General features: G+C 41.9%; 4 protein-coding genes across 6 annotated transcripts; 1 reads left to right on the top strand and 3 right to left on the bottom strand.

The window, feature by feature from the left end:
* The first annotated feature begins 1,767 nt into the window (after positions 1-1,767).
* exosc1 (exosome component 1) lies at positions 1,768-5,665 on the top strand. The gene is made up of 8 exons (XM_034544839.1): positions 1,768-1,843; positions 2,818-2,933; positions 3,105-3,179; positions 3,292-3,380; positions 3,482-3,515; positions 3,601-3,651; positions 3,933-4,017; positions 4,640-5,665. The coding sequence occupies exons 1-8, from the start codon at positions 1,816-1,818 to the stop codon at positions 4,744-4,746; spliced, it is 585 nt and encodes a 194-aa protein (XP_034400730.1). The 5' UTR covers positions 1,768-1,815; the 3' UTR covers positions 4,747-5,665.
* A 614-nt stretch (positions 5,666-6,279) lies between these two features.
* On the bottom strand, positions 6,280-9,852 carry knop1 (lysine-rich nucleolar protein 1). 3 transcript variants are annotated; one of them, XM_034544587.1, is made up of 7 exons: positions 9,741-9,852; positions 9,365-9,419; positions 8,871-8,939; positions 7,607-8,761; positions 7,448-7,519; positions 6,931-6,990; positions 6,280-6,715 (listed from the first exon to the last, which is right to left on the bottom strand). In XM_034544587.1, the coding sequence occupies exons 3-7, from the start codon at positions 8,883-8,885 to the stop codon at positions 6,407-6,409; spliced, it is 1,611 nt and encodes a 536-aa protein (XP_034400478.1). In that variant the 5' UTR covers positions 8,886-8,939; positions 9,365-9,419; positions 9,741-9,852; the 3' UTR covers positions 6,280-6,406. The 3 variants fall into 3 exon arrangements, with proteins under 3 accessions (XP_034400478.1, XP_034400462.1, XP_034400471.1); XM_034544571.1 differs by having other exon boundaries at positions 9,345-9,419; XM_034544580.1 differs by lacking the exon at positions 9,365-9,419 and having other exon boundaries at positions 9,741-9,848.
* A 2,753-nt stretch (positions 9,853-12,605) lies between these two features.
* On the bottom strand, positions 12,606-16,304 carry gprc5bb (G protein-coupled receptor, class C, group 5, member Bb). Its single transcript, XM_034540931.1, has 3 exons — positions 15,197-16,304; positions 12,777-12,889; positions 12,606-12,675 (listed from the first exon to the last, which is right to left on the bottom strand). Exons 1-3 carry the CDS (start codon positions 16,302-16,304, stop codon positions 12,631-12,633), a joined length of 1,266 nt encoding a protein of 421 aa, XP_034396822.1. The 3' UTR covers positions 12,606-12,630.
* A 4,748-nt stretch (positions 16,305-21,052) lies between these two features.
* Positions 21,053-25,832, bottom strand: LOC117736190 (LITAF domain-containing protein-like). Its single transcript, XM_034541355.1, has 5 exons — positions 25,730-25,832; positions 22,500-22,610; positions 22,286-22,339; positions 22,001-22,148; positions 21,053-21,839 (listed from the first exon to the last, which is right to left on the bottom strand). Exons 2-5 carry the CDS (start codon positions 22,603-22,605, stop codon positions 21,734-21,736), a joined length of 414 nt encoding a protein of 137 aa, XP_034397246.1. The 5' UTR covers positions 22,606-22,610; positions 25,730-25,832; the 3' UTR covers positions 21,053-21,733.
* Positions 25,833-26,310: the final 478 nt, after the last annotated feature.

The raw sequence follows: 26,310 nt of genomic DNA on the forward strand, positions 1-26,310 counted from the left end.
CGACTTCCAGTTGGGTTTAGAGCATAGTCCCAAGAGACTTTCAGGGGCCCTCAGGGACTTACTGACATCACCTCTTAAATGGTTGAGGACGTGAGGGCTTGAAATGGTGTAAATACGGATGCGACAAAACTTTGCTGCAACATACCACGTGACCACGACAACATCAAAAAGATATTGTATACAATTGTGGATATTTATTTTATACTTTTTACTCTCTGATTTCAACGTCTTCCAAAATGTTGTAGGGGGTGCTACCAAGGCAATTTATGACAGAAAAGGCCCAAACCCATATAACGTATTTATTTCCATCATCAATAACTGTTAAGGAAACTCTTAGTCTGGGCTCTCCCCCAAGACGAGCTGTGCGCTGGTGCCCAGACAAACAGGTCTCCGGATCACTGAGCCACTCAAACTCCTCCACCACGGTAAAGTGGCGTTTCCCTGAGGAGAAAAATACACGTTTTTATAATTGGGTTGAGTCCACCGGATTCAACCCTGGCTCACGTGGAGAACATGCAAACTCTGAACCAGAGTCCTGCCGGGCTCCAGCGTGCAGCACTAGAGAGGGGTAGGCGGCAGAGACGTTGTGTCCAGGCGAACTTGAGCACAGCCTCCAAGCAGCCGTGTCAATATGTGGCGGGAACCAGAGAAACTGGTGCCTCTGCCTTCCACAGGTCTACGCCCTCTCCAACTAGACTAGTGAAAGTCACTTCTATTTATAGATACTCTGGTGTCTGTGTTCCTTGACGTCACTGTGATGTCACAGGATGAACCTTTTATCTGTGAGGGAAGATATTTTTCTTTCTTTCTTGTCACAGAATGAACTGATAAGAAATCAAAGAATCAAATAACTGTTAATATGAAAACATTGACATCACCTGTGAGGTGTGGGGGAGGAGCTACATTTAAAATCCGAACTTTCAATTATCAGTGGTTCTCAAATGAAGGTACTAAAGGCACTCCAGGGGGCTATGTGAGATTTAAGAAATATATTTGATCAAGAAATCAAGTTTATTTTTCCATTATTGTTTTAACATTTCTAAGTGCTATATTGTAACAAACTTCTCTCAGTGGAATCGTTAGATCCACTTCAAATGTAGTCAGTACAATCTAAAGACCTTTGTAATTAAAAGTTATCAAAAGCTTTACTTTTCACAGAACGGCATAGCCGTGGCGTGGCAGACATTTTACCTGAATTTCCATTAAACAAGTGCATCCTCTGGATTTGCTCAAATCTGTCCCAAACTGGCCATGCTTGGTAACAGTCATGGCCTGAGTATGACGAAAAGCCATTTGTCGCCAAGTCACATAGCGCCACCTACTGGCAACAGGAAGTTAGTGTTATGTGACAAACATCATCCGGCTTACATGACATTTAACGTTACATTATGTTGTCTACTCTTGTAATAGACCAGTAAAACATGTTGAAGTAACGTTACATTGTCTCGTGCCATACAGTGGATACAGGAAGTGGTGGACTGTTTGCAAAGCATCATTTCCAGCGTCCCTCTATGCAGGAAAAAGACGTCTGACTCGTGGACGCTTTGTTCGACGTGAGTCGGCGTCCAGCCAGTAGCCCCACGAGCGAGGGCCCGTACATCGCTGCTTGCAGCTTTAATTATACCGTGTTGTTGTACATATGCTACGCCGCTATGAGGCAGCACTGCATGCCATGTGTGCCTCAACTAACATGGCGGACCGAGGTGTCCTTCGTTTCCTTCCGCTCCGCGCGAGACCGGCCAATCAAAGTCCACTCAATTGCCTCGTCACAGCCAATCACAGCCAATCGTCTGACGAGCTGTGCTCCTCGAAAACATGTCTCCCATGAAGCTGTGTGTTCCAGGTGAGTCCCGTAAACTTGCTTTAACTCTCTCCAAGGATGCAGTTATACCCAACTTTAGACCGTTTTGTCCTTCTGTGCTAATGTTGGCTTTTGTAGACATCACTGTGCTGCTCTAACATATAGTTACGCTGCAGTCTGACGGTGTAAAACCCTGTTAATATTATCCAGCTGCCATGCGTGCTGTGGGCTTTAGCGGCCAGCACAGTAAACATTGCACTCAGTTACTTGTAAATGTATGGGTGGTTGTTTCAGGTAGGTGTAGGTGAGTTGGGGGTTATCATTTTAAAATGTTATTACGGTAATAACCGTACTTGTGCAGGGCTGTGAGCTCTTTACTTTTACTTTGCACTGCATGTTTCTTCTCGTGCCCTGCCCATCGCCTCGGGCAGGACAGCAGCATTCCTCCTTACACTTGTTGTGACTCACCCATGTGAATTGCTCTGTCTATTGAAATGTTTCGAGCAACTGTTTGATAGTGACCGTTTCGATGTGTTAAAGTTCAATGGAAACACCAGTCATTGAAAGTAGTAGTCAGTCCTCCCAAATATCATGCAGGATAAAGCCTGATAAAATGCTCATAGTGACCAGTAAAAGTGGTTCTAGAACGATACTTTTCCTCCTTAGATGAAGATTTGGCTCAGATTTGGCTGTAGAGTTGAACGAGGTAGATTTGTTGTATTATTATTATCATTATTACAACTCATTCCTAATGTCCAAGGGTGATCTCAAAATTAAATCTGTCACCAATCCATAGCTGCATGAAGTTCTTGTTAAAAGTCTGGGAATGCGAAGCTACACTTACTAAATACGAGTACTCCTGGTCTTTTTGCTCCAATGGTTAATGTTATGTCACAACAAATGTAAAATTGTATTCAGGTTGGAGCAGAGATGCGCCACCTGCACTCCAAACAGTATATCATATGTACGACTCTTCTCCAACGCCTCCCTTGCTTCCCCCTCCTATTTGTGTCCAGGTGACAAGCTATGCAGTGCAGAAAACTGCATTCCCGGCACAGGAGTATATCTGCGGCACGGCTACGTGTACTCCTCACTAGCAGGCTACGTGCTCAAGAAGAACGAGGGAGAGAAGGTGAGGGCTGTGGGAGTGCCAGAGGGGAACGTATTGTGCAACATTTGTGAATGTGACTGAAAAGAAAGGTTTTTGTTCACGGCATGTGAAGAAATATCCACTCTTTACTGTGACAGTTTGTTATTCCGCCTGTTTTGAACTGAATTGTTTTTATCTGACCTGTCTTTGTAGTTACCAGTGATCTCAGTGGTGCGGGAAACAGAAGTGCAACTACTACCCGATGTAGGGGCAATAGTCACCTGTAAGGTATGCAGTGGAATCACATACATTTTCTTTAATTATTGATTATTTGATTTAGATCCATGTGTCAAAGAGGTGGTTTTCTCTTGAGTCTTATTGTTCTCTGTACTCTGGACAGGTGACCAGTATCAACCCGAGGTTCGCCAAGGTCCACATCCTTTATGTGGGCTCCACACCTCTGAAGGACCGCTTCAGAGGAACAATCAGGTAACCCCAGAAACTCTGTCCATAGCCAAACACTGTTTTATGTCATGGCGATCTATTCTGTGTCTCTTTCCAAACTGAGCCCACTCCCTCTGACTCTACAGGAAAGAAGATGTGCGTGCGACAGAGAAAGACAAGGTTTGATTACATGTATTTGGTCAGATCGTCAGACGTTTCCTCATTTTAATCTAGAATGACATGCCTTTTACTTTTATTCTTACAGGTGGAGACGTACAAAAGCTTCAGACCTGGCGACATCGTCTTGGCGAAAGTTGTATCCTGCCCCTAGATAAATAATCTATTCAGCTCATGCATCCGCTATCGGTTTTCCTCCCTTGGAATTTAGTGGAAGAAAAAAAAACTCCACCAAGAGCCATGTTCTCTGTTATACTCTCTGCGAGTGCGACAGTTGCACATATTCACTTGTTACTTTTAAATCCAATCACAACTTTTTGGAATATCACTAATACAGAATTACAAATAGCAGTGCCACTTCAACAGTGTGGATGTATACTGTTTACTTCTGTGTCGGTAACCCTTGACCTGTGGTGTCAGATTTCTCTCGGTGATGTGCAGTCAAACTACCTGTTGACAACGGCAGAGAATGAACTTGGGGTGGTGGTGGCTCACAGTGGAGCAGGTAAGTCTCGATGCTCAGTGTTTTTATTTATTTATCTTATTATTTTAAACTTCTAAATACAGGAGGGTTCCAGCACAACATGGATTGATAATATTATGTTAGAACACAAGGTGGTGCAAGAGTAACTGCCCAGATAACTGGAGACCTATTGTCACTGGTCCCGTCAGTCATATTTGTCAAGCATTTGCTGGAGCATTTTTGTCCTTTGGCAGAATCTTAGAATAGTGCCAATCGAATTATTCCTGATCCTCGTAACCAATCAGTTTTCATGTAGCAATGTGAGGGAGACATAATGGATGTATGGAGATGTAACACTTTCAATACAGTTATTTTGCTACTCCTTAGAGCCAAGTGATGTTGAAATGTATTGCTCCAGAAATTCTGAATGATGAACACCAAACGTAACCTTACACTTTGGAGAAGTCAACCTTTGACTAAGAAATGTGTCTTCCCCTCACTTTATCTCTAGTTCCACAATAAAATATTCTTTAGGTTACACTCCCAACACAATGATGGGCTTTTTACAATTGTTGTAGTTGCCAATAACTCTTGAGATTTTTAAATATATATGGTGCTGTCAGTAGTTTGATACAATATGTTGATATTTCTGTCTGTGGATCAGGTGCCCAGATGGTTCCCATCAACTGGTGTGAGATGCAGTGTCCACGAACGCACAGCAAAGAGTTCCGCAAAGTGGCGCGAGTGCAGCCGGAGTATCTACAGGCATGAGATCACTGTCCTCCACAAGGAACACACAGCTTCCCCTCCATCTTTCACTTGCTGTTGTCAAGTAGCCTTCTCACTCTGCTGTAGATGTTTTCTGAGGGACCGGATAACGTGGGTTGCGTCTGGTTTTGCGTCTCAAGTGTTTTGTTGTTTGTTTTAAATAGCTTTCCCTCTGCACATTTGATTGTGCCAGCTTAAACACTGAAGCAGCATCAGAACAAATTCTTAACTATGTAGCGACTGTTGTAAATACATTTTTAACTAAAGGGTGCATCAGCCAGCAATGTTTTTTAAAGTTGCCTTTAAATTGCTCATAAGAACCTTCTGACTGAGGATGTTGCATTGCAGCTGCCGAATGACCACCATGTTGAGAAGCTAAAACACAAGAACCTCGGGAAGAGGTCTTGTTTACAGAGGCAGGATTCACTCTTTTCTTACCAAGTATTGTAGCCGATCATCACGGCACTCGAAGGATAAAGCAGTTGCATAAAAGTAAGACTAGGTTAAGATGAGGCTTACAATGCATTTTATAACCAGAGCATCATTAAAGGGCAGTGGCTGTATGGGGTCTGAAATAAGGACGTGACTTAAAATGCGTGAAAAAACATGAATCTACTAATTTGTCCTTTAGAACTTTTCCAGTTACAAGTCTAATGTTGACGCACCAGTTTGAGTGAATGTGATTAGGAGCGTAATGTTAAATCAAGCTTACAACACAGCTACCAATGTGTAGAATATTTAAGTTAAACATGAGGCAAATATTTCTTTGGTTTTCCAGCAGTTAAAACTAAATTGAGCTTGCAAGCAGAAATGTCTCCTTTTAATCTTTGAAGTAAAGTGTACTCTGACTTTCCTTCAACCTCCACTTCAAAGCAATGTCATTCATGTGCAAGATTGGAATTAAAAACTACTATCAAAGCCATCAAATGTGTTTCCTTGTTTAACAATAGTTAAAACGTTTAAGATCAAGCAACCTCTTTCAAAGCAATACAAGGCAGCGTTTCACCTTCTGGGTCTATACAATCTAAATGTAGTCAAAGAAAGCCAACCTAACACCGAACAATCCAGGATCAGACCCCTGGTACTGAGGTTTGTGACGACTGATGCAAGTTGCTACAGCTAAGTCTCCGCCCACCCTCCCGTCTGGCAAAGTAGTCTACTGGTGACAGGAAGGATGAAAAAGTAGTTTGTCAGCCACATTGGGTTTCTTAAATATCAAAATGTACACGGGCCCTGAGGTTTCAACATTGACAATCCCTCGCAGCAGCTCCATTTGGCATTACAAGAGAACGGGCCGGGGTGAGCTAGCATCCTCATTTCAGTAGATATACATGGACATCTTTGGCATAACGTCAGCACCTCGTCACATGCTGTTGAGTAGAGGTTTGTTTTTTCAATGCTATTTTAGATGTCATCTCTTAAGTCAATATTTTTGTATTCCGTAACAAAACTTACATTTTCTTGAGTAGTTATACCAACTCAGTGTAAGCAGGGACCTACTGAAACCACATTACGATGAACTGATGCTTAGTTAGTTCTTTAAAGCAGTCACATGTTTAATATACAGTATGTACAAACAGAATTAGGTGGTGTTCAGTCTCTGATATACATTTACATCTATAGTTAAAAAATTTTAAAAAACGTGTACACACACGCACTTGGATCAATCATCAAAGCGAACAGATCGACATGCATTGACATCAATGGAGAACTTCTTATTAATAACTGGTGCACTGAACCCAAGACCCGATCCCCTGTTACTGAAGTCCATTCTACGTGATTGAGCGCGTTCAAACTCTCCCAGAAGCCCTTGCTGCAACTGCTGCTGTGCATTCTTCCCCAGGGCCATATTTGCTCCTTCACTGCTCCCCGCAGCCATCTGGGAACCCTTTTTGAAGCCGCCCATCAACCGGAGGAACTTCTGCTGCTGTGCAGAGCTGTCGAACTGGGCGGTGGTCCACTGGCCAAGACCCTGAGGAGCACAGACATTGGGGGCAAATATTAGAAACTGATTTAACACATAACGCACCGGTTCTTCCTCATGGGGAGTACCACGTGGTCTGTGAAAACCAATGTAAATTGTCTCCCCATAATTGTTCTTCACCAAGGACAGGGACTCAAAATGTTAGAAAACAAATGGAAACTTCATAGTTTTATATTCTTTGCAAGGAAGCTGCTAATACTGACCGTTGTTTCTTTAGGCCGAGAGGCCTCGTCGATGTCCATTTGTAAAGCCTGTCGTCTTTCCTATGACAGACCAAAACACACTTAATTATGGTTAACTGCATAAAACAAGACAATGCAAGTGATTTAAAAGTATCCAGAAATAAAATACAGAAATACAGATAGTTGTATAGTATAGATGGTTTACTATTACATGAGAAGATTGAAACCCCTCAAGTCTGGTCATTAAAAATTAAACTATAGGCAGGGGTCGTTTAGCTTAAGTGGATAAACAAGCGAAATGCGTATCAATTAGCGAGCTTCAGATATTGTGCTAGGCTGATTTGGTTTGACCTTTGGACAGAGCCAGGCTAGCTGTTTCCACCCGTCTCCAGTCTCCACTCTTTGTGCTAAGCTAACTGGCTGTTAGCAGTAGCTTTATATGAACCATACAAGAGGGATATCAATGTTATTTAACTCTGAGCGAGAGAGAAAATATGAGTAATTCCCAAAATGTTGATGAATAATGAGGCCCGGTTACCTGGTTGATGTTGACCTCATCTGTGTTTCCAGTTTTCGCTGACAGAAAGACCACATCCACGAGGGGCGACTCCTGAAACGCAAACAAGGTTCACTCCCGATGTTAAAACAAAACAACATCCGAGCCCAGTGTCGATCGCCTCCGACGGTACACACTCACATGTTGGTCTTCGGCTTCGGCCTCGTCTTTAATCTGCCTCCGTTTTGCATCAGTTCCAAAACTCACAGTCTCCCCCTTAACGCAGATCTTCTTCTTCTGGCCCGGGACTACTGTTTCACTACACTGCTCCTCAACTTCCTCACAGTCGAGTAACAATGGTACTTCCTTTTCTCCCTTTGAGTTTACCATTTTCCTTTTCTTCCGCTCTTTCTGCTCTACTTTGCTGACCGCCACAGAAACTTTCCTACGCTTTACTTTCATCTTGAGCTCCGTCTCCTCTTCATCTATGATAACAATCTCACTCTCTGTGGATTTGTCTTTCTTGTTGAGCATATTGTCTTTCTCCACCTTTTGGCCTGATGCTGCTTTGCTCCTTTTGTTGTTACCTTTCATCTGAGGCGTTGCTAATAGTTTTTTATCTTCTTTAGCAACAACCTTTTTCTTCTTCTTTTTCACTTTTACCTCTTCAACCTCACAAGTCTCTCGCTCTGGAGTGCCTAACTTTACTCCATTCTTAGTCACTTCCATTTGAGCTGATTTTCGCATTTTTGCAATACATATTCCTTCAGTGATTTTTACACTAGTGGTTTTCTTTTTCTTCTTTTCTTTAACCTGCTCCTCAATTTCCTCTGCATTTACAACTAGAATATTTTTTCGCTTCTTGGCTTTCTTTGGCAATTCATCCTTCCCGGTGTGTTCTGCCTCCTGCTCTCTCTCTGGCGTTCCATTTTGTGCTTTAATTTTCTTCACAGTCCTCGGTTTCTTTTCCATTTTTTTTACTGAACTGAGCGGTGCGGTTTCCAGCTGCTTCTTCTTCTTCTTCTTGCTAACTTCTTTGTCTTTTCCATTCTTGACACAAGAACCATTCAAAGATTCAGTGACACTTTTCCTCTTCCTCTTCCTCTTCTCTTTCTGTTCACCACTTCCATCCACAGACTCCTCATCTGTATCTATAACAATTACATCGACTTGTTTACCCTTCTTTTCTTTTTTAACCTCTGCTAAGCTCAAATCATCTACAGTAAAATATGTATGTGCAGGCAGAGAGGCTTGTCCTTTTGTGCGTTTCTTCCGCTTCACAAAACCCGGCTCACTCTTCTCCTTCGTCTTCACCCTTCCCACTGGCCTCTCTGCAGCAACGGACCCCTGGCTTGTCTGGTGAGAGAAATACATTTACTGCACAATACCTTCTGCAATTGCAAAAACAGGCTCATAGGCCATAATTGTATTTGCAAGTGTGAGTAACGGAGCAATAAACACTAACCGATTCTTTGGCCATCTTCCTGGGCTGGGACTGTTGATCAATGTCTCTTTGCAGGGCCAGTCGCTTTGCCTGCAAGGAACATAGCAGAATTGTGCTTACAATCGTTCTAGAAATGAATTTTAAAAAAACAGTATAACTCTTTTATTCAACAGCAAAGTTGTCTGCGCAGGTCTCCAGTCTGCATGTGTCAGCCAAATCAAACATTGCTGCAAGTTCGGAATCCTGCATGTGGACTATTTCAGATTCACTCATGCGTAGTTTTGTGTTACAACATGTACACTTATGATTAATGCAATTATCAGGCTTTGAACTTCTACTGTTTTTAGCACACTGTCATAGTACCAACTGTATGCATGTTTATTCAAACAACATCTTGGGTTTCAATCCTTGATTATTCTACTGCCTTGCACGTCTTAATTGGTTTCCAAAAGTTGTATGATTCAATGTTGGATATCCGATGTTGCAAATCAGCACCTTGTCAACGGCGTTCTCACTTGATTTACGTGCACGCTTTTCGGAAACAAAGATCACTTCCTCACCGGTTTCCGTCTGAAACATAAAATGAACAGAGTGTCCCAACATGCTTTCAGTGCCACTGTTCATCCGCGTCCAGTTACCAACAACACGTGAGATGCAACAAATCCAAATCCAGACCTGATGACAGGTCTCAGGCGGCATACGATGACCATGTTTATTGAAAGCACTCTATTGTGCTAGTTAGCCGTGCTAGTTAGCAGCTCACAGCAGCTAACGTGAAATAGCGGCAAACCGACGAAACAACAAACTAACTAGTCACTGATACCGTGAGACAATTGTACCATAGCTGCATAAAGTTTTATCAAATGTAAACTTGATGAGCGATTTACTTACTTTGTAACCTTTGGTAGTTCACGTGGGTACGTGGTCCACTCTCTTCTCCCGGAAGCAGTTGCTCCTCGTTCCTGTTAGCGAAGAGCTAGGCGTCTGTAGCAACGAGCGCGCGCACTTGTACCAGATATTCAAGGTTTTTCATTGGGGTACAACGCATGCGCAGTGACAACTCGGCTGCACTAGCTAGCGCACGAGCGGACCCACAAAGTGATGCCAGAGAGCACTTGTTCTTATGATGCATTCGTGGAGCAGACACCATCCTCCCGTTGTTTCTGCACCGACCAGCCAACGTTGGCTCCAGGCTCACAGACCGCGTCAAAGCTATTACGGACGGAACGTCACATCATTGTGAACTGAATGATAATAAGACGGAGGTTCTGGTTGTTGCACCTGCGCATTGGTCCACTCTCCTCTGCTGGCCACCTCAAACTGCGTAACCTCGGGGTCACATTTGACCAATCCTTGTTTTACCCCCATGTCAAGCAGCTGTCTAGATCTTGTTTATTCCACCGAAGAAATATTAGCCAACTGAGTATTAACAGCTGAACTAGAGATGTTGATACATGCTTTTATCTCATCTCGTATTGATTATTGTACTGCACTTTTCTCCTCACTTAGTATGTCTGCGATTAACCGTTTACAGGTAATCCATAATGCTGCCGCCAGATTACTCACTACAAATAGACGGTCTCACATCACCCCCATAAAACATGTAAATCAACAACATCGGTTTAAGTAAGGTGTAGGCTTGAACTACTCACTCTTTTTTTATTATTCCCACAAATACTTGTCACTTTTAGTTTGCAACGTTATCCCCAATTCAACAATTATTGCACCTTGCACATCCTTGTGGGCAATTCTCTCTCCCCCACCCCCTTCAAGTGTGGACACAAACATAAAAGTGTTCACATCCCTCCTCTATGTGTTGTAGCAGCTGATTGTATAGCTGCATCTCTATGAAATGGCCAATGTCTACAGTCCAGTGGATCCATTTGTGTTCCATTAGGACAGGGGGATGAAGAAAAATCAGTTCAAAGACCAGACAATAATTAACAGAAAATATGCACTGATGTATTAGCCACTTTGTGCGAATCACATTACATAACATTCATGTTACGCTGCCCGAAACAGTGCACAAACAGTGCATCATAAGAGCATCTCAAAAGGAAAATAACATTTTTACATTTGGAATATTTACATGATTAAAATTCTGTCATATAGGGTTAATACATACAAATCTTGTGATCAAAATATTTTCATTGTACATTATCCAAGCGCACACTTGTACACAGAAGCCAATCATTTAGTTAAGTTTTATAGCAAGAAAAAAATGGTAACAACATTTACTTGGTGACTGTTCTCTGAATTGTATTTGTACTTAATGTCCTTGAATTAATTCAGAGTTGGTCAGGAAATGAAAACTGCAAGTATGAAGTTGCCTCAGAGTTCAATTGCCAGTGAATCTGAACAGCAGCTGCCGACTAGAAATGTGTCTCATCTTGGAGCCAAACGTTGCAGCGTCACAAATATAAACAGTATACATGCATTTGAATCTGTTCCAGTTAAATTCACAGTGATGGATGACTAATTGTTCCCTCTATATTTGATGGAAGTTGAAATTTAAAGGGATCTTGTATGCCAGAATATCATGAGATGTTACCATATGATCAGTAGCCAGCAAAACAGTCCAACTTCAAGGTCCATTTTGTAGCTGTTCTGGAGCTTTCAATCATACAATATGGTATTCCTCTGCAGATGTTGCCCAGTTGTCATGGAGTTCTAGATGTTTACATTTTCTGAGCACTTTTCTGGTTTTGTTATCCGTTGTCTCCAATGTCAAGAATGAACTTTGCAACTCAACACTAAAACTGCTATTTCTCCTCCATATTCATATAAAAATTCTAGAAAACACTCAAAATACAATACATTTTAACAACCTTTAAATCTTAACGTTTAATCTGCACTTTCATGCATCTGAAATGATCATACATCCCAAATCCATACCAAAGATAAAGTGCAAATTCACAACCTCCAACAGTAACACTTAGTGCAGAATAGGCATTTCAGTATTAAATGGCTTTTTATGATATACTTATTAAAAACTATTTATCCAATGCATTTTAGCCTTTTAAATCACCAGAGGACCCCCCCCCCCCCACACACACACACACAGAATTCGACACAAGCTATGTTAAATGCATGACAAATATCAATACGCAGGGCGAAATGTGCGAAACACACTGAGGCCTTTGATTCTTTCCAGCACCTAATAGAGGCCGAGCAAGCTTTGTGTGCGTATGCAGGTCATTTACACAAACAACCTAAAGGTGTGTCTTTTTCTTAGTTGTAGCTTGACGCAAGATAGAAAGAAAAGGAAAGGGATGTCTTAATGAAGCAAACATCACTGATCAGTAAGCAACAGCATTCATCAAGAGCTGCATGCTCACACAAAATGCTTACTTCACGACATTCAAATCATCCAACTTTTAGTTTCTCCGGGTCAAAACCACATTGAACACTGGTCTTAGATTTCCCCCCTTTATATAATAACATTAGTCCTGCTTATACACACTCCTTGTCAGTGTATTTATTTACATATTACAAATAAGACTATCAAAACTGTGGAAGCTCCGTCACTTTCTCTTCCCTCTCGTGTCCAGTCTGCCGATAAAGAGGCAACACAGAAAACTTCAGCAAAAATACTATGAAGAAAAGTTCCTTAAAATGTAAAATTCATACATGTGTGCAGAAACACAAATACATTAAACATGTTTTAGCTCCCATCAAATCCATCCTGTGTGATATGGGATGTTCTTAATGTCTCATTCCTCTTCTGAGGCAAAAAGAAAATTCCACAATTCCACACCCGTGTTTCCAGTTTGGTCCCGCATTACCATAATCGTCTTCCAGTGTAGTTAACTGGGGCTGTGGGCATCTACAAGAGAGAGAGAGAGACAAACATGTAGTCAACAAATGCATCGCTCCTGCGGTTGGTTATTTGGTAAATGAGGCAACAATACCCACATCCATACTTACTGTCCCACCATTCATGACCAGAGCCATCTCAGTGGGTTGGTAGACGTGACCTCTGAAGGCGATGCCAGGACGCATACTCCCCTGGCTGCTGTGGTATGTTCCACTTCGGAGAGCTGACGTGACACGGCAAGGTAAAGCACACACACACAAGTTAAAGCTGTCTTGCTAACAAACATAATGATTCCAGTTTCAGGAGATATGCTAGACAACTGTGCCACTGACTGATACAAAGCATAAATGCATCAAACTTGAGGTTAAAGTATAATTATACCGATCAGATGGTAACTCCCTTCACATAGTAAGCCCTCACAGGTGAGTTTAATTATTACAGTTGATTTTACCTCTTTTATGCTGTTTAGTTGACATCTCCCTGACTCCCCTGTTTACTTTGATGGGCTGGATGAATTACACGTTTATTGTGCTTATTTATCGACTTCCTGGAGTTTGGTGACCTAATGTAATAAAGTTGCAAAAGTCCAATTCATTATTTCCATCGACAAAGTTCCGTGCCTCACACTTTGAATTGTTTGGGTTAGGGTTAGAACGTCCAATCCCCTTCAAACACTGACGGCGGGTGTACATTACAATGTTTCGAAAACTAAAAACCACATCTACACAAACCCTGCACAGCTCCACCCACCTTCAACCTGAGCAGATGTCTAATCAGAGTCATTGGAAACACCTGTTTTGGTGTGCAACGCCTTTTAAAGTGAGACACCCTTGTTCATTAAATGCCACACAATAAAATGGCAGACAATACCTATAGTTTATTGTTTTAGTGAAAAGGAAGGGATTTTGGACACAGGTTGTGTTAACGTTTGCTGAATAGCGGCCACATTTCCCTGCATTTTCCAATATAGGAGTCGAACATGACTGAGCCAGTTACATAGCCTATTTTTATCCGAGACACCGTGCGGCAGAATAGCATTACAGTCAGTTACACAATATCTATGGTATGCTTGCTAACATCATCCAATATTAGCTACTACAACATTTCAAGTGAGCACTGGTGGCTGAATTGACAATTCATTTAATTTATTGTCGTTTACAGTGGGAAGATCATCCAAATCTTAAAGGAAAATTCTAGTTTTGTTTTTAGAGTCATCATTCCAACCACATATTTATTAACACAATCTCTTGGCCGACTGCAGAGATTACAAAGACAGAGAGGGAGAGTTCACCGTCTATTGGGCATCAGAATATTAACCTCATCCTTTTAACCACAAAGTAAACCGGTTATCTAGAAATTGGGCAAACAATATAATCTCCTGAAGTCCGTTTTCATGCAACATCCTCTATGACTCTTCTGCCGCTGCCTCCACTTTCTGTTTATTCAGATTCATCTCGATTCAGCTCTTCATCTGTGCATTTGCCTTCAGATAAATATGAAGAGTAACCACGGTGAAATGACTCACACATTTGCCTGTAAGCATGTTGGATAAGCAGGCATTTCTTAAGGATTAATTGGATTGTGGGTTGCGTACAGTAAGTAAAAGAGAGCCACACTTTGCTGTACTCAAACCTACATGGCACTCATGGTAGTAAGTAATATGGTAATCTTGGTCAAATGTGTATTGGTCTGCAGTGCAATGGATTACATTTATTTAACGAGCATTATTATATTCACAAGTAATATTGGACTCTTTTGAGGGCTCAAGAAACAATGTGACTGTTGGGTGAACACAAATATATCTGTAACATACAGACTGAACAGATGGACAGCATTAAAGTGGATTGTGCTGCAAAAGGGGTTTGAGCAGTTCTTATGCATATTTAGATTTTGAATAGACTTCATAGATCTTTTTTTCTCTGAGGGAACTGAGGCCATGTTCACAAAACATCCTCAAGCTAATAATAGCTCCTGAGCTACTCTGAATCAAAAGCTGCAGATAATGTGCCCCATCGCATCAGTGTTTTGGGAAATGCGACAATAATGGCGTGTTAAAAGCATGTGTTGTCACTGTGAATCAAATCAGGCAATTAAATAACACAGGAGATGACAGTTTTCACACTAGATGCTGGGAAAATGCAGTTTGTGGTGCTGTTGAATTTGAAATATCTCAGAAGTCTCAGAAGTGGTGTGAGAGTTATTCCTGCAACCAAAAATCTTTATAATTAGATTTTCAATGTATTTATTATTTTTATATTTATTATTATTTTATTATTATTATTTTTAATAAAATGTAATTTAATCTAAATTGGTTTAAATTGGATTTGTTTTTGTTTATTTAGAAATGAATCCATGGGACATGATGTCATATTTTCTCTCAGCATAGGAGTTCTTTCAAATTGAAATTTAATTGACAGAAACCAAATTTACGACCTTTCAGACTCAAAAGATAGCTGTGATAACTGATTCTCTATCTCTGTTATACAAACATGCACAGCGACACACACACACATGCATTACATAACCCTACTTGCGCCGTGCTCCTCTATAGAAAAAGCCTGGTTTTCAGGGAAAGGTCGGTGCGAGTGTGCCGGGAGCTCATCTCCAAAATGTGGAGGAGGGGACGTGTGAGTGGAGTCGAAGAAGTCTTGCGTGTTGGACGGTGGAGGGTTTCGGAGACACAGGTGTGCCTCTGGAATAGCGTGGAACAGCAGCAGGATCCAGCCTTGAATGACCAAGGCTACCGCCAGCGCCGGCTCATCCAACACCTTTACATCCTTTTTTCCTCCTCCTCCTAACCTATCCCCTTTCCCCTTCCCCCTCAGCGCCTGGCTGCCATAAAGATAAAACCCCAACCAAGCCACCCACAGTAATGCTGATGCCAGACTGGAAAGGAAGAGCCAGACGGCGTTACATTTCCATCTCCTTTTTTCATTCTCTCCTTCTCTATCTTCTTCACTCCCACCTCCTCCCTCTGCCCCCATCTCTCCTCCACACAGCACCACCCCCAAAGAAAGACCCATGGCTATGAGGAGTAGCCCTAGGGTGTAGCTGCATGTCAAAGCAAAGTCTAAAGGCGGATATTCGCAGGCCGGGTGACCCTCCCTAACTACAGTCAGCAAGACCCATTCAGCAGAGATGATCCCTTGAACCAAGGCCAAGGCCAGGCCGAGCGCAGCCAAGGAGCTGCCCGAGGGGCTCGTCTCGCCAGCCACCAACCTCCTGAGCCTGACCCCCTGCACTAGCAAGCTGGAGAAGCAGAGGGCAAAGAGGGGCCCCCAGAAGGCTCTGCGGACCACACAGAGCGCCTGATTCTTCCCCACCAAGAAAGCCAGAGAGATGGAGAAGAGCCCCAGGAGCGTGCCCAGGAGCAGGAGAAGAGGCCCCATGCCGGAGCGCCTGGCGGGATCAGAAATGAAGCGAAGCTTGACTAGCAGGAGCACAGCGAGGACCAGAGAAGCCAGGCCACCGCTGCAGGCCACGGCCTCCAGAACCACACCCCAGACTGACTCCAGGTCACACAGCACTCTGTACGGAGGGTCCACATCCACGCTGCACCCCCGAGGAGGAGGAGATGAATGGGATGAGCCATAGCCAATCAGTGACAGGAGGCAGATGATGATAGGGCTGACGGCCATCTTAGAGACACAGAGCACAAAATAATGTAGTGGTGGGGAGAAAGGTACAGAGAGAGAGATATGATACTGTGGTGAGGAGGGAGCAGGAAGGTGAATGTCGTGATAATTAGTCTATTCGTAAATACAGTACCTTCATGAGTCACAACATACCATAGACACCAACAAAGAAGAAAAACAGCATTCAATATATATTAACATCCAATAATATCTGAGATTAATATGTTTCTCTGACACACACACACACACACACACACAAACACACACTCTCATGCACTCGCAGCACAGAATAGAACTGCTTTTAGCGCTGGGCAATAGTTTCCATGGGAACGGGAAACAGCGTGGGCTGACTACATCACATACTGGGCTTTTGAGAAGTAGAGTTTCAGCACCCAAAAGCACAGAGAAATGCACGTGTATGCGCACAAGCACACACACGCACGCACACACGCGCACACACACACACGCACACACACACACGCACACACACACACGCACAATGTTTGTACTTACTTGTGCGGACCCTTGTCGACATTATGCATTCCCCCGGCCCTAACACAAGCCTTATTTTAACCCGTATCCTTATACCAAGTTAAAAACCCTCTGTGAATGATAATAATGTTCTCACTTTAAAAAGAAAAAAGACTTGGTTCCTAACAAGGAGAGTAAAGGAACACACGCACATACAAAATACCACAGAATGAAAAAGATTCAACTCTTCAATCAAACTCACCTCAAATAAATTCTTGACTTGAAATCTTGATTATTGACAGTGAAGGGGCATCATCATTTTCCAGTATGCACCCCTTCAACTATAGTCCAAGTATTCTTTTTAATATATAATCCCAGTTAATAAAATCCTTGAGGCAGCAGAAACAAAAGGGTTTCCATTTTGTCTCTTATGTGGCTCACAGCTCCCACTGTTTGTAAATACAAAATAGCACACTTTGTGAGACCAATAATGTCCTGCTGCTGCAGTGACACGTCCGGCTGCTCCGAGAAGAATCCACAATTATGATGCATGCCTTGATACTTCACACACCCACATAGTCAAATATATCTTCCGTCTCTCTTACACTCTTCTCTCTCGCTCCCTCTGTCCTCCTCTTTCTATTCATTCTGTCTGCACGTCTGGATTTCTCTCTCCCTGCTTCACACTGAATCTGCGGAGGTGTCTACAGAGACGCAATCCCAGCTTTACCTCTGTTCTCCCACACATAGGAAGTATGATTTCCTGATGCACCTGTCTAAACAGGAAGAAAATAGGAAATAAAGTACAGTACATAAGCAAGGTAATTCACAGCCAGTCCAGTATTAGTCACTTGTTTGCACATCTCGATGCTGCTTCCTGCCTACAGGCTCCCACGTCTTCCTCATACCACTTATACAATTCTTCCTCAGAGCTGGAGATTCATCTTTAGTCACCAGACTGGACCAAAACAAATGGAGGTCTCTTGAGCAGTAAGATGTCCGCTGACGTTGCAGAGTGAAGATGGGCTTTGGAAGTAGAGGGTCAGGTGGTCAATCTAAACACAGGTGAGCCCTGTGGCCCTGTGGCTGTCCTAGCAGAGAGTTACATAATACCCTTAAAGACGTGATTCAGCCAAGTCTTCCTTTAGAGTGGAGTAATCTCCTCTCTTGGAGTTGGTTTCATGTGGGGTTGGAGAGCGACATGACAGAAGCTAACACATGACAGCAACCATACTAGCTAATCAAGCTAATTTGGATCAGTGTGAGAGAGATTTATGCTGACAGACACACATAGGAGCAGCCAAAGCTGGAGGAAAGGCGTGCACACTTCCATCCCGCTGTGTCAGTCAAGACACTAAGCCAGAGAGGGATGGTGTTAGCCACATGTTAGCCAGTTGTCTCTCAATTTTTCCAATCTCTGTGTGAAACTGAGCTAAACTAACGGCTGGCTCTAGTTATTTAGCATAGAGTGTGGTATCAATCTAACTCCTAAAATGTTAAACTTTTCTTTTAACTCTTTTCTGACAATTTATAGACAAAAAATGTAATCATTATATTGAGAGATCGCTAGTTGCAGCCCTGGTAATCATTTCCCCATTTTCCATCACAGACAACCCAATGAGTCAGATGGGGGTCTCAGGAGGGTCCAATGGGTTTTTAATAGATCTGGGTCTGAGCAAATAATGAATCACTGTCTTCAACAACTTTAGGAAAACATCTCAGATTCAGAGCTGGAATTTGATGTCAGAGACAAAAGAAGACAGCGGTGGAAGACAACAGGGCACAAACATGATGACTAACTAAGGCCATCAATCCTAATCTGTATAATCCAGGGGTCACAGTCTAATAGGACCTCGTTAAGTATGGCCCTTCCCATAATCCCATCTTCATCCCACCTCAGGTCTCTCCTAACACGGACACTTACAAGTCGCAAACAGAAGAAAGTTTCCAAAGGGAGGCTTGTTTTGGTGGAACTGCATGTGGTGTAACATCTTACTTCACATTGAGTCGAAGGCATCCACAGCTGGAGGTCTGTAGTTTACCCCTCAGCCATGAGGCAGCACAGGAAATACAGGAGTATGGACAAGTAGTGCCTTGCCCAAGGACATTCATTAATAAGTTGACTAAAAGTGTGTTGTACTTTTCATTAGAGGCAATTGTCCAGTTAGTTAAGGTCCTTTTTGGGTGGTGCAAGGGTCTTTTTTTAAATTTCCTTTTCAATGGACACCAAGTATAAAACAGGGCACTGCAGGAGGTGGCAGTGTGTGAGATAAAGGGCTCACAGTCTGTTGGCTCTATCTGCTGTCTACTTGGAGAATTACAGTAAGCACCGGTCTGAGGTCTCATTAAATTGCCTAATCCCAATCTCCACCCATATAGACTCACAGACTTTGAGGCGTGCTCCCGCTAAGTCTGTGAGGGTTTAGGGCTGTTCCCACCGGCACATCGTCGAGCGTTTGAGGGCTCTCTGTCAGACATTTTGAGCCCTTTATGAACCCTTTCCATAATTCATTAGACGCAGACTTTGCCAAAGGGAATTACCCACAATTCATAGCAATGTGACGTTTAAACATGCAGTTACCAGTGGAAGCATGGAGACGTAAAAAAAAAAAAAAAGGTAAACAAAGAGGACGGTAGCTGGGTGTTCAGCCCGATAAATTACATTTACACAACAACATTAAGGATTAAAGCTGGGACAAAAAAACACATGAAATCGGAGGAATGCAAGCAGGGACTAATATATATATATATATATATATATATATATATATATATATATATATATATATATATATATATATATATATATATATAAGCAGGGCCATGTAGGCAGGAGGCCAGCCCATGAGGTAGGATACACAGCGAATGAGGCAGAGCCAATGAGGCAGGAGGCAGGAAGCTGGGGCAAGGAGTCAGGGGCAGGGCCCATAGAGCCAGGGCCGGCTCCAGACACCGCCAGGTCCAATGGACCCTATGAGACGTGAAGTCACAAAGACTCCGGGGAGGAAGCAGAGTTAATAATTTGCAATGGAGAGATGTAAATCCATCCATAAGGAGAGAGAGAAGAGGAGATAGGTGCTCAGTGTATCCTAAAACATCCCCCAGCAGCCTATAAGCCTATAGCAGCATATCAAGGGGCTCGGCCAGGGCAAACCTGATTCAGCCCTAACTATAAGCACTATTAAAGAGGAAAGTCTTAAGTCTATTCTTGAATGAGGTGACTGTGTCTGCCTCCCGGATTGAAAGTGGAAGCTGGTTCAATAAAAGAGGAGCTTGATAACTGAAGGCTCTGGCTCCCATCCTACTTTTTAGGACTCTAGGAACCACGAGTAGCCCCACATTTAGTGAGCCCAGCTCTCTAGTGGGACAATGTGGTACTACAAGCTCCTTAAGATATGATGGTGCATCACCAATCAAGGCTTTGTAGGTGAGGAGAAGAATGTTAAATGTGATTCTTGATTTTACAGGGAGCCAGTGCAGAGCAGCTAATACAGGAGTAATGTGATCTCTTTTCTTAGTTTTTGTGAGTACACGAGCTGCAGCATTCTGGATCAACTGGAGGGACTTAAGAGACTTATTAGAGCAGTAACATATATATATATATATATATATATATACATGTTACACCTATGTATATATATGGGCGACTGTGGGTCAGTGGTTAGCAGGTCTGTCTTTCAATCAGGGGGATGGTGGTTCAATCCCCGCCCTAGTCGATGTGTCCTTGAGCAAGACACTTAACCCTGAATTGTTCTCTGTAGCTGTGTCTACAGTGTATGAATGTAACATGATTGTAAGTCGCTTTGGATAAAAGCGTCAGCTAAATAACATAACATGTCATGTAATATATATATATATATAGAGAGAGAGAGAGAGAGAGAGAGAGAGAGAGACACAAATGTAAAGTCATGGCATTAAGTCACGTGAATACAAACACATTCTACTTTTTCTTCTACATGAAACCACTGACTGAAGATGTGAGGGCATGTTCGCCATTAAATACAGCATACAATTAAAATTAATAGAATAGGTTATTACAGTATCCTCTTCCTTTATCTTCCATTGCATGACCTTTGTCATATAGCAGGAAACGTACAGGTTAAACTGAGTATTATTGTTCATGGTTCGCTCATATAGGCACAATGCTAAGAGATACATTTTGGTCTTTCTTTTTTCTTTCTTTTTGAAATGTATTGCTTGGGAGTATATCCACAAGAAAGAAAAGAAAGTTGCATTTCAATGGTGATTTATTCATTTAAATCATTTCAAGATACAAGCAGTGAGTTTGGTTATAATTGTGAGTTTAATCAATAAACAGCCTAACTTTCTATGATTATCCTATTAGAGTTATGTAATAGCTATTCCTATAATGTGTCAGTGTTTTATGAAATGTTTTTAAATGACTGAAATATTGTAGAAACCCTTTTTGCTTTCAAACAATGAGTTTTGGCTTCCAAAGTCTGATTATGTTCAAAACAAATACATTTTTGTCAGCATATCAAAGAGTTGAAATTTTTAAAAAAACATTCAACATGCTATAAAAATGTACACAGCCAAATATCTATCTGCAGCCTTAAAAACACAAAATAATACACTGGACAGATTTAATTTAAGTAAAAAAAACATCCTAGATTGTTGCTTGAATTAAACACCCAGGTATGGAGACAAGTTCACTCAGGTTAAGTTAAGAAATGATGCAATCAGATTCGAGTTTTTACATATTCATGTTACATTGCACATTTTAGCAGATAGAAGATATGAATAAATCACATATCTTCTGTGATCTACACATATAAGTACAGAACAGAGTAATAATGCAGGTACAGCCCACAAGTGAGCACATGGTTCATGATGACTTTGAATGTGTTTGCATGAGGAGGTCCAGCTCCTGTCCAGATGTTTATTTAGTCACAGCCCTCTGCCTTTGTTGTCACTTCAGCGGAGTTGACTCTAGGGCGTGTTCAAATGAGTTTATGGATGTGCACAACGTTGTTACAGGAAGGGCATGAATGCTCCACATCCTTGCAAGAATCCACACAGAAAGGGATAAAACAGCAAGGCCAGCACCTGGTGTGGAATATCAAAATAAAGTTAAAATAATACTTCCCTTTGTTTAAAATATGTGACTAAACTTAACTCAGGTATGAGTGGTTAAAGGTTTTGAAAATGGTAAAAAAACAAAAACGTGTGTGTGTGTGTGTGTGTGTGTGCATGCATGCTTTACTCACAGGAAGATCATCAGTGTGCCACAGATCAGCCAGGTGAGCAGACCATTTTTGTGCTCGATTCGAGTGACAACACTGTTTCGGCAATGAGGACACGTCATGTGTCCCGGAACATCCGACGGCAGCTTTTGCATCACAATCACCGGGTTCACTGTGAGGGGGACACCCATCCCCCTTTAGCAGCTACAATCCTCACCAACCCGTCACCATTAACTGAAGCTTTTTGACTTGTTCCTATTTATTCGGCCAACTCAAAGTGATTTAAACGTGTTGGAGAGAGACACTCACCTTGTTGTACGACCTGAGGTTGCTGTGGGTTGTACAGGTAAGCAGGCTGTTGAACTAGATTTAAGGAGAAGACATTTATCTTGAGAACGGTTTTAATTCATTAGACGCTGTCAAAAGACTCCTACCACATGGACTAAAATCATTTAAGAATAAGAGCTACATTCCACAATAGTATGCAGAGGGAATTCCTCAGATGAAGGTCGTGATCTCTTACTGGGTTGGACGCCAGGCTGAGTTTGGTAGACTCCCGTGTGGTCTGTGGAGAAACCTGGGTACGGTGGTGCTGGCATTTCCAGAGGAGGTCCCTGACCCTTTTCCATGATATATGTTAAAGGAGCAGGAAAAAAGCCTGTAAGCAAGAGAAAATATAGCAAAAAGGGAACCAGTGATTGAAATGAAGCTCTAGCGTAAGTTCAGTCTGAAGACCATACTGAAGAAAATACCCGGAATTTCTTTCTCATACATCTGCCAATCACTTCTCATGCACGCTCACTTATTATTTACTTGGTGTCATTTCTTGAGGCTGTCAGTCATGACATCAGCTGTTTAATTCAGCGGGTCTCCTCTATCCAATAAGACAATGGAACAATGACATCGTTAGCCTATCATCTTGCTGCTGTCTCTTAAAAATATGACTCTCTCTCTACCTTCAGTTCATTCCTGTTGCCCTTACGCACCCCTCCACCTCCCCATCTCCGCCCAGTCTTCGCAGTTTCATCAACTCATCAATCCATCAGCCTCATCAGCACCACCACCAGGTCTGGACTCCACTGGGGGATTTATCTTGTTCCTGATCGGGGCAGACTAATAATGAACTGTTATCTTTTCTTTATCTGACTGGTCTCTCATGATTGAACTGTAATCCACAAATCTGTTGAATGAAGCTGAGTGAAGATGTTGAACAGAGCAGGTTGGGTGGTCAAAATGTCTCCTCTTCTCTTTTAAAGCATGAACACTTGCTAATCAAGTCGAGGAGCATTTGATATAACTTTTTCTCTCTCTCTCTCTTTCTCTCTCCATGATGTGTGTATGCAAGCAAGTTGGTTTGGCGACATTGCATTTTTACATAATAATGGAGCAGATTGTCCAAAGTGAAACTGGACACCCCTTCCTATGATGAAAACCCAGAACCTGTTGGACTGGTTTATTCTTTATCACACACGTTGCTTACAAAAACTCTGCAAGCAAGCTGGTTTGGCAACTTTTTTACATATTGAGAATTTGTATTGAAACTGACGGGTAGTATAGAGGTTATCTTTCTGCAGAGGAGTGCTGTCTGATTGAAATCAGGTCCTGGTCAAACTCGACTAATGGCTGTGCTGATGCAAACATGTCCAGCCAAATGTCACGGGAGCTGAGAGGGGCCAATGCATTACACCTCAAGTAACAACTAGGAAATACACAACAAAAAGTAAAAAGAGAAAGACTGCAGGTCGTACCCAATGACAGATACCTTATAAACACAATACACAAACAGCGTTTAGCTGACTCAGTTTCTGGGCCGTGGCATTTACCTGTTTTCCGTGGGACAATAAAACCTGACAGTAACATGCCAGTAATTAGTAACAGGCTAATACTGTAGTATTCAATATCTCAAACAAATATCTGTTTGTGAATCTGATTAACAATATCACACAATATTTATTTTTTTAAATATTAACCCAGGGTGCACTTACTATTGTTTTCGGGAGCTTTTTATTGGTTTGATGAGCTTTTATGTAACTGAATGCTCCGGAAGAAAAATATCGTCAGTGTTTCTGTTGATATTTTCTTTATTAATCACCGGCAGGAGGTTCATGTGTGCTTCCGTGAGTGATGGTGCGCCTCTGTGTCTGTCCATGTCTAATCTCTGCTGCCGCAAACGGCATCATATTTTGGGTGATATGAGAGGCGAACGAGGAGAAGTTGGTTTTGGCTTGTCCGGTTTAGTTTTGGGACTTCACCAGGATTACATGTAATGTGACATATTGGCCATGTGGAATAAGCACTCAACCAGGAACATTGAGAGAAATACATTTAGCAGGAAAGTGGCTGACTTTATTCTGATTTCAACATGGTTACAGCTTGTCTATGATTACAAGTATACTGAACATTACATTACATTAAATGTCATTTAGCTGATGCTTTTATCCAAAGCAACTAACAATAAGTGCATTAAACCATGAGTCCAAACTCAGAACAACAAGAATCAAGCAAGTACAATTTCTTCAATAAAGTTAAACTACAAAGTGCTATCAGTAAGAGACATTTAAGTGCTACTACGGCTCTACCTTCCCTATTCAAGGTATAATTTATTTATTTCTCACACGCGTTGCTTACAATAACACCGCTGAGTGCATTGTTTCATTTAGTTTAACTTTGGTTTTGACACGATTGTATAAAATGTTTTACACAACGAATACGAGCTGATTGGGTGGCTGTAGCTCATGGGGATGAGGTGGTTGTCCCGAAACCAGAAGGTACCCGGTTCGATCCCCGCTCTCCCCATTAGTTGCATGTCGAAGTGTCCTTGAGCAAGACACTGATCCCCCAGTTGCTCCCCGGGCGCTTTCACAGCAGCCCACCCATCCTTAATAATTAAGGATGGGTTAAATGCAGAGGACAAATTTCATATATATGTAAAAATGTAATATGACAATAAAATACGGTTTAAGTTTAAGATTGCCTGCATCCATCGCTGCTTGTTTTTGAGTTTGAATAAAGCCAATCAATGTTTATATGACTGTATTGATTCAATCACACAATACAGGAGTGGTCATTGCAGACACACCTGGTGGAGATCTGCACTCTACTAAGTGCATATTTCTAGTGTGCGTGTGTTTATTGAAGCTGTATTCATCACGCTCTGCGCTTCTGAGCTTCATGGAGAACAAAAGAAAATAGAAATGAAAAAATGTTGTGTGGGCGGAGATCGTGTTCAATCGGTCCGGTCAAAGTCAAAAAACAATAAACTCACTGTTGCTCTGTTGAAACATATAATCAGGACTGATGATTACACTTGTTGAAGGCATCAAATTCAAGTTATACAATTGTCTGTTGGACAGATTTAACTTAACATTTGTTCCATATGGGAAAAACCACAGTTGTGTTTTCATGACTTTTATGGACATTACATTGACTTATGTTCATTTACTTGAGACTAACCTAATAATAACCCGTAATTCACCTAACTTGAAACCAGCAATGTGACCAAACAGGTTTTACCACAAGTCATGAAAACACAATAACCAGCCCCCAACCAGCCCAAGCTAAGCTCCAGTTACATGGGGGTAAACGGTATGAGGCAACAAAATCAGACAAACAAGAAATGGTCATGTTCTGCTATCGACTAGTATTTCTTCTGACTCTGAGCGTGTGTGTGTGTGTGTGTGTGTGTGTGTGTGTGTGTGTGTGTGTGTGTGTGTGTGTGTGTGTTATTTTGAGGATGGATGTAATGCTGCTTACCTTATAAAGTGTAATTGCCTGGCACTGCTTCTTCCTCTGATGTTTGAGATAAACTGAGAAAGATGACGAAACAAATGTAGTGTGGAAAGAAAGAAGGTGGAGCAACAGTGGAAAGGTGCAGTCGTTTATGAGGAGCCGTTTAGGCCATAACTATTGAGAAACTCTCACACGCACTATTGAGACACTCTCACACGCACTATTGAAACACTTACACACATACTAATGAAACACTTACACACATACTAATGAAACACTCGTACATTCACTATTGAAACGCTTGTACACTCACTACTAAAAACACTTACACACATACTACTGAAACACTCGTACATTCACTAGTGAAACACTCTCATGGTCACTACTGAAATTACTTGTATGAATACATGTGAGACGCTTGCACATCCTCATGTAAGAGCATACATACATATAACTGAAAACAGATAGATACGTATACATGTTTCACTTGTATATGTAAGCATTTCATATGTATGTGTATATGACACAGAAGTATATATGTATGCGTGTGTGTTTCTCATATGTATGCGTAAGAGTATTTACAGAGTATGTATGTATGTGTAAGT

The sequence above is a fragment of the Cyclopterus lumpus genome, chromosome 1 (assembly GCF_009769545.1).
Source record: "Cyclopterus lumpus isolate fCycLum1 chromosome 1, fCycLum1.pri, whole genome shotgun sequence".
Classification (NCBI taxonomy): domain Eukaryota; kingdom Metazoa; phylum Chordata; class Actinopteri; order Perciformes; family Cyclopteridae; genus Cyclopterus; species Cyclopterus lumpus.